This window comes from Cornus florida, unplaced genomic scaffold (assembly GCF_030987335.1).
Source record: "Cornus florida cultivar Cherokee Brave unplaced genomic scaffold, ASM3098733v1 CherokeeBrave_3.0.0_Hap2_Chr08, whole genome shotgun sequence".
NCBI lineage: Eukaryota > Viridiplantae > Streptophyta > Magnoliopsida > Cornales > Cornaceae > Cornus > Cornus florida.
The window spans coordinates 38,625,001-38,632,719 of NW_026775578.1; the positions used below are offsets into that span (position 1 = coordinate 38,625,001).

Consider the following 7,719-nt stretch of genomic DNA (forward strand, 5'->3'; position numbering starts at 1 on the left):
AGGGATGGCTAGTTCAAGATGCTGAACAACAAAGTTTGATTTTGGAAAAACACCATCATTATGGGAATGTACACGCGGTAGAAAAATTACGTCAATCCATTGAGATATGGTATGCTACAAGTGAATATTTGAGATAAGAAATGAATCCCAATTTTAGGATGACTGACCCTTTTAATCCAGTCTATATAATGTCTTTTTCGAGAGCTAGAGGAAATGCATCTCAGGTACATCAATTAGTAGGTATGAGGGGATTAATGTTGGATCCCCAAGGACAAATGATTGATTTACCTATTCAAAGTAATTTACGTGAAGGACTCTCTTTAACAGAATATATCATTTCTTGCTACGGAGCCCGCAAAGGAATTGTGGATACTGCTGTACGAACATCAGATGCTGGATATCTCACGCGCAGGCTTGTTGAGGTAGTTCAACACGTTATTGTACGTCGAACAGATTGTGGCACCGTTCGAGGTATTTCTGTGAGTCCTCAAAATGGGATGATACCGGAAAGAATTTTTATCTAAACATTAATTGGTCATGTATTAGCAGACGATATATATATGGGTCCACGATGCATTGCCACTAGAAATCAAGATATTGGAATTGGACTTATCAATAGATTCATAACCTTTCGAGCACAACCAATATCTATTCGAACTACCTTCACTTGTAGGAGTACATCTTGGATTTGTCGATTATGTTATGGCCGGAGTCCTACTCACGGCGACCTGGTCGAATTGGGGGAAGTTGTAGGTATTATTGAGGGTCAATCTATTGGAGAACCGGGTACTCAATTAACATTAAGAACTTTTCATACTGGCGGAGTATTCACAGGGGTACTGCAGAACATGTACGAGCCCCTTCTAATGGAAAAATAAAATTCAATGAGGATTTGGTTCATCCGACATATTTAATCAACTTAATTTCCAAACAGTACGTCAGAAGCCAAACCTCAAAATAACAAAGCCAAATAAGTATTTGAATCTCTGTTTCTTTACTGATTTTTAGAGAGAGGGAGTAATCCCAAAACCCAGGAAAGCTATGAATATATCAAGAAGAGATTACAAACAATATGCAAAATACATGAATATCAGTTACATTTGTATTTGATATGGTTTTGGGTTCTTAAGGACCAAGGTAAATAATCCATAGAGTGCTAGTTGGTGGTCGGCGGTGATGGGGGTGGTGGTGGCGGCCGTCTATGGTTGTATGTGTATGGATTACCATAGAAGATGGGTTTGCAGGTGGCCGGTTGTTGGTGAATGGTGGGTGGTGGTGGACCTGGTGGTCGTCGGCTGGTGGGTCGGTATACGTCTGTGTATAGGCTTGCACGAATGTTATTGATAAGGAATAAATAAATTTTTGGAGATTGATTTGGGCTAACAGCAGTTGCCGGAAAAATGACTTACAATTGTTACTGTGCCATGAATTCTGTTCTTCTAATTTAATCCAAACACATTAACTTTGTTCCTTTTAATGAAATGAAGATAAGCAATATATATATATATATATATATATATATATATATATATATTACAAAGATAATATATAGATACCAAATATTCCGATTCCAAACAGACAAATAAATTCATCAACGCATTTCTCTCTTGATCACGTCTCCTACGTTGGGTGTACAGATATAGGGTGAGGAAACATTATTACAAAACCAATAATGGTGAGATAAAAGATGATAAAGATGTGATGAGTTGAAAAATAAGATAATAAAAATGTGTTTTAATTTTGGTTTTTCTTATCATCAATATGGCAATGGCTGAAGGAGCTATGGTTTCTCGAATGGATTTATGAGTTAATTGGGTAGTGGTTTGGCGCTAAAATAAAATGTGGAATGTGTAAGGTAGTGTTTGGCACTAAAATGATAAAAAAATGATAAGGGCAATTTTGTAATCTAACATTTCCAGCAAGCTTCCGTGTAATTTAGATTGCATTTTTTAAATAATTTAAAAGGCACTACTTAGTTTAGGAGGTTTCTTAAGCGAGAGAATAGTTCAGGGAGTTTATTTTTTAAAGAGTTTATTACCCTTTACCTTATATTTTTTTAAAGTTAAATTTCAATATATAAACTATAAGTAGTACAAGTAACATGTACAGGCCCATAAATTGGGGAGGGTTATCCCACATAGGAGGAGCCCAAGGCGACAGATTGATAGCCCAACCCACAGCTGTTACTTCTACGCATTGTATTCAATGTCTCACCAAATATATTCGAACAAAGTCGGTAGTCCTTTGTAAGCAAACCTACATTTTCATCCGCCGACTTTCAATTCTTACACTTGCTTTTGGGTAGACTTGCCCATTCAATAAAAGAAAGAGGGAGATGTGCTTTTCACAAATAGAAAAAGTGATGGAGGGAAAAAAAAGAAAAAGAAGTTATGTACATCAACCCAAATGTACAGATCTCAAATGTTCTGCTATTCAAAACTCATAACTGAACAACAAGGCCTGCAAAAAGCATCATAACATAGCTGGATGGACACCGAGTTCGATCCAACAACAAAATTACACATACTCCCTCAGTTCCAAAATAAGTGTCTTGATTTGTGAATCACAGATCCCAAAACATGACACTTATTTTGAAAGAGAGCGAGTACATTCTTCCATTCATTTATTAATTTACTATATTATTCTTCGGCCTAATTTCGATTCCTTGAAGAATGAGGCCACTTTTCATGTGTCCGCCCTTGACTTCTTGCAAACATATTTCTAGTTCTCCATCTTCTCTATCCTTGTTGAGGTACTTACCCAACTCCATCTCCATCCATCCATCCCCTCTCTGCTTCGGACACCCTTGTTGGAGGACTTGTGGTCTCTGCATAGTACGGATGTCGTGAAAGCCCATTTGCCGAGTCTTCCGACGCCTCTGCACTCCACTAGGACACAGATGAAAACACCTTAATTCCCTTTCACTCCCACTGACTCGTACCCAGCTCTCTACTGATTGGGTTTCAAATCCATATGCTTCTGTCGTCCAGTTGTACACAAGGTAAGCTGCATAGGTTGTGTCTGGCGATAGCATCTGAGTACTTATCTTCCCGCGAATTTCAAGCAAACGTTCATTGACAAGCTCTCCCACCTCAGTGAATCTGATTTTGTGTATTTGGACTTGTTAAATTATTAACACCATACATTTTTAAATGGAGAAAACAAAAGAAGAAAAGAACAACACAGAGTTAGAGATAGACCTGGATTCGGTTAGAGAAGTCCATCTCCAACACATAGGTGTATCACTCCCAATAATTGAGAGGTATCTTGCAGCTAACATGAAACATTTCTTCCCACTCCGTTTATCCAATGAAAAACTCTGTTTAATGCCACCAGTGAGAAGTTATATATATATATACATGAAAGTGAATACTTAAGCAAACAATGTGTATAAACTAGATTGCAACCATCCAAATGGAATTCAATTCAATGCTAGCTGAATATAGTAAACATAATGTTAAAGAGTAGTGTGGATGTGGTTATGCACGTCACTTCAGTGCCAGCTCTAAATCAAGAGAATGACAACATTCCGTCCATATGGGAAGTACAGTTCAGCAAACATAAAATGCCGATCAATGGACCTTAAACCTCGATCCGACCAAGTCATAAATTGTCGATCGATGGGCCTTGAATCTCGATCTAACCAAGTCACAAATTGTCGATCGATGGGCCTTGAACCTCGATCCGACCAAACTATCGATCGATGGGCCTTGAACCTCTAACCAGCCCAGTCACAAACTGTCAATTGACGGGTTTTGAATCTCGAGCCGACTAAGCCACAAACTGTCGATCGACAGACCTTGAACTTTGATCTGACTAAAATGAACAAAGAATGGTAACGGTAAGACTCTTTGAATCCAGTGGGAATGCAGAAGGGACTTTGGAATGAAGAATGTAAAATTAGCTAAGTCTTGCCAAGGCAGGACCCAATTTGAGAATAAGAGCCAAAGATAGGCTGGAGTAAATACAGAGACCTGTACAGATATCCTCTATTTAGGTCATTCAAGGAGATACGTACACTTGGCAGCAGAACTGAAAGAATAGGAATTAGGGCAACATGATCCATAAAGGAATACGGACCCTGACTCACTTGATCCGGAACCCAACATACACCACCTGAATGACCTAGGACTATAAAAAGGTGGCAAAGGTAAGAAGGAAAGGACAAAGATTTTGGGCTCTGACAATATTCCAGACTTCGTCTTCTCTACCATCGTTCCAGTCCTCAAATTGGGCTGATTTTCTCTCCGTCAATCTACTCTTCTATATTCCTTATATTATTTTAGTGGTATTTCCCAGATAAGCTCCACTCGAAAAACAGGTACATACAAGTAGTAGTCTAGAAGATAAGAGAAAATACTAGAAAGAACCAAAGCTCCTCCAAAACAGAACTGACCATTACACCCTCTGTAAAATCATGAAAATCATGAATATATTAAACCTAGCCTTTAATTAATTAAATTTTGAACATATTTTTGGTTTTCCACAAAAAACTGTAAATAATAAACCATTCATGACTAATCACAATCATATATACATATATATATATATATATATAAACACATACGCACATAAAAGTAAACATATTAAAATTTTGAATATACTACACCTAAACCCTAGACACATTTAAATTTTGAACACATGCTTTTCACATAAACAGCATACACATGCATCATTCATGTCAAATAAAATTCGATATTTTACCTTAGAGCCACTGTCAATGATGAGCTGATGATCGGAGAGATGGAGATAAAGCTCTTTATTGGATGCAAAAACCGGCCGAGAAGAATCGGTCGCTCGGGAAATCATGTCCTGATAATCCGACGGTAGAAATCTCTCCCAAACTGTGTCGGATTCCGCAGCCAACCGAAAAATGGATGCCACCAACGAAAGCCAGCAAGTCTCCAGAGGACTCGTGAGAGACAACACCTTGGCTATGCAATTCTCCGGCAATGCGTTGATACCGGTCTCTGCTTCCATCTCTTCTCTCTTTCTCTCTCTAGAACTATCTTCTCTCTCCACAGTCTGGCGTGCATATACAACTTGCAAGTACAGACTACTGACCACAACAATGCGTGTATATAACTATATATATATATATATATAAGAGCAATCTTCGCCCTATTTCATTTCATAGCGAGAAACGCGGGCAAGCGTTGAATCAGAGTCAACACAAATCAATTATTAATAGTGTCCAAATTGTATAGCAAAAAGTATGCAAACACACTGTAATTACCAAGAACAAACAATAGAGTGAAGTTTGTTTTATATATATACATATATATATATACACACACACATTACACACTTACATACATTTCTCGGAAATTTCGCTCAAAGAATTTCAACAACACTTAGTCTTAATTGGAGGAAGAGACACAGAAACCCACTTTGAATTGATCTGCTTTGCGTGGAACGACTTATTAGGGTTTCTTAGGGACCCACCAAGTCAAACACAAATAATAAAAAACGTCTCCGGCGTCCATACCTTTCCCACCGATACTGGTCGTCATCGCCGACTGAATGAAACAGAGGGTGAGAACAAAAATAATAATAATTTGAAGAGAGAGACCAAAAAATCTGACGACAGGACGTTTGGATTCTAGTGTTTTGTTTTTTTTTATTTATTTCATTTAGCCTGTAAGGATATTTTTGTCATTTCGTTTTTCAATTAATGGCAAAGAATTGATTTTTTTTTTCTTACCATATATAACCTAAGGTTTTTTTGCACTTTATTCCATAAATAATAAAAATATAAATTGTGTTTGAATAAAAATTATTGGAAATGTATCAAATATTATAGTACCTTGTAGATGTTAGAACTTCTTGTCCCTCGTCAAATAACACTAGCAATTGGATTGAATATACATGGGTGAGTAGGGATGTCAATTTAACCTGTCTTGTCCCTATTGGAACAGATATGGGATCATTCTAATAGGATTATGGACAGATTGGGGGGGAGAGAGATTAAAACCCACAAATCCCCAAATCTATCCCAATTAGAAATTATTATATAATTAAATATTATTTTATTAGCTATAATTTTCTTTTTTCCTTTATTTCTTGTGATAATTTTAACTTTTAGCAACATTTTTGTTACTATGATTGTTATATATTTGACTATACTACAAAAGTTTTATAAAATTTATCTTAAATTTATTCAAATTTAAATTATTTTTCTTAAAAAATATATACATTTGGGTGCCCCAAATCGGATTTGGGAAAAAAATTTATTGGTGGGATGAGTTTGGAAAGGGATGCCCCATCCCAAACTCGACCCATTGGACATCTTTATGGGTGAGTGTGCAACACGAATCAGTTGTTTAAGCTTTTAGGTTTGGGCAAGCATCTCTCCCATTATAATTAGTATTCGAATCAGACCTAGTCTTCTACTATTCGAGTTCTGAGTAGGTAAGTGAAGATCCAAGAAACAATTCTTCTTGATTTGGAAAGAAAAGTTTTATACTTCAAAAATATTTCCAGCCCTTTTTCCCTCTCTTTTCAATCTATTTATAGATCTCTACAATTGCTCTAGAAGCTTCCTACTTAACTCTTCACGCTGGGCTGATCCCTTGAGCTTGCACTAGATATGGGCTCACTTCCTTTGCTCTGAAGTTGGACTCCAAGGCTAACTCAGTGGGTATTGGACCTGACAAGCGATGATCCAATCAAACAAAGTATCCTTTCTAGACTCGTTTCCAGTAATCTGGGTCGTGCCTGGCCCATGCCATTCTTAGTATCCTCATCTGCCCCCATAATCACTCCCTAATTGATTAGGGTGAGATTATCGAAAAGTCTTAATTACGATTAGACTGCTCGAGACGGTGACGTGGGAAGCGAACGGCTAATTCAGAGACCCACATTTTGAAATTTAAAGCATCATTATTGCCACGAACCTTTGGATATTGAGCCGCTTTTTCTTTAAAACCCAAAACCCCCAGCTCGTCTTTTCTCTACCTTCATCATCTTGACCTTCAAGTATCGTCTCTTTCAATTGTTTCTGCCGATAACCAGTCTTCTACGCTGAGTTCTTCTTCTTTTCTCCGGTGAGTTTTTCCTTCACAACTCCTCATCTTTCCTTCCGGTGCGGTATATTCTGTAGACCTTCTTTCTAAGGTTAGTCTCAATCCCTTACTATTTTTTGAGGATTTTGCTTTTCACTATTTTTCCTAAAAGAAAGAAAACCTAAAACTAACAAACTCCTTCACCAGTACAATGGCCCCTGATTTAGAGGCTCTTCGTTCGAAGAACGAAATTCCTAACGATGTCTTCATTAGAAACTATCCCAAGGACCTGGATGAGAGATCCGGTGAGGGTCTTCTTCCAGGAGAAGTCCTCTTCTCTGTTCTCCAATTAAATGTAATTAGATTTCCCTTACATTCATTTTTCTGTTATGTCTTTAATAAATTAGGGTTTTCCCCTCTCCAAGTTAACCCCAATTTCCTTAGGGTAATATCGGTTCTCTTGCTCTTGAATCATGATAGGAATCTCGATCTAGACATCATAGACCTCCTTCTCTGCTATCGAGTCACCAAAATCAGAACCAATGACATGTACTTTCACTTCTTTCCCTTTGAGAAATGATCCATATGCACTGACAAACTTGCCTCTGAAAAGGGTTGGAGAAATAACTTGATTGTCGTAGGGCTTGGCAAACACCATTCGCTCGGACTTTCCCAATCCTGACCACTTTTGGGGAATATTCTATCCCCTTATCTA

General features: G+C 37.6%; 1 protein-coding gene and 1 pseudogene across 1 annotated transcript; one reads left to right on the forward strand and one right to left on the reverse strand.

Annotated features, from left to right (window-relative positions):
• The window catches only part of LOC132270082 (DNA-directed RNA polymerase subunit beta''-like), a 1,229-nt pseudogene extending 268 nt beyond the window's left edge, over window positions 1-961 (forward strand).
• A 1,237-nt stretch (window positions 962-2,198) lies between these two features.
• LOC132268608 (putative F-box protein PP2-B12) lies at window positions 2,199-5,059 on the reverse strand. The gene is made up of 3 exons (XM_059769435.1): window positions 4,705-5,059; window positions 3,201-3,319; window positions 2,199-3,101 (listed from the first exon to the last, which is right to left on the reverse strand). Exons 1-3 carry the CDS (start codon window positions 4,978-4,980, stop codon window positions 2,627-2,629), a joined length of 870 nt encoding a protein of 289 aa, XP_059625418.1. The 5' UTR covers window positions 4,981-5,059; the 3' UTR covers window positions 2,199-2,626.
• Between the last annotated feature and the right edge of the window lie 2,660 nt (window positions 5,060-7,719).

What these genes read in the sequence shown, in the direction of transcription:
- LOC132268608 (XM_059769435.1), bottom strand. Translation starts at nt 4,980, where the DNA reads ATGGAAGCAGAGACCGGTATCAACGCATTGCCGGAGAATTGCATAGCC. An exon ending in TCATTGACAGTGGCTCTAAG is followed by an intron (nt 3,320 to 4,704) that starts GTAAAATATCGA and finishes GGCATTAAACAG; the next exon opens with AGTTTTTCATTGGATAAACG. An exon ending in ACTTCTCTAACCGAATCCAG is followed by an intron (nt 3,102 to 3,200) that starts GTCTATCTCTAA and finishes ACACAAAATCAG; the next exon opens with ATTCACTGAGGTGGGAGAGC.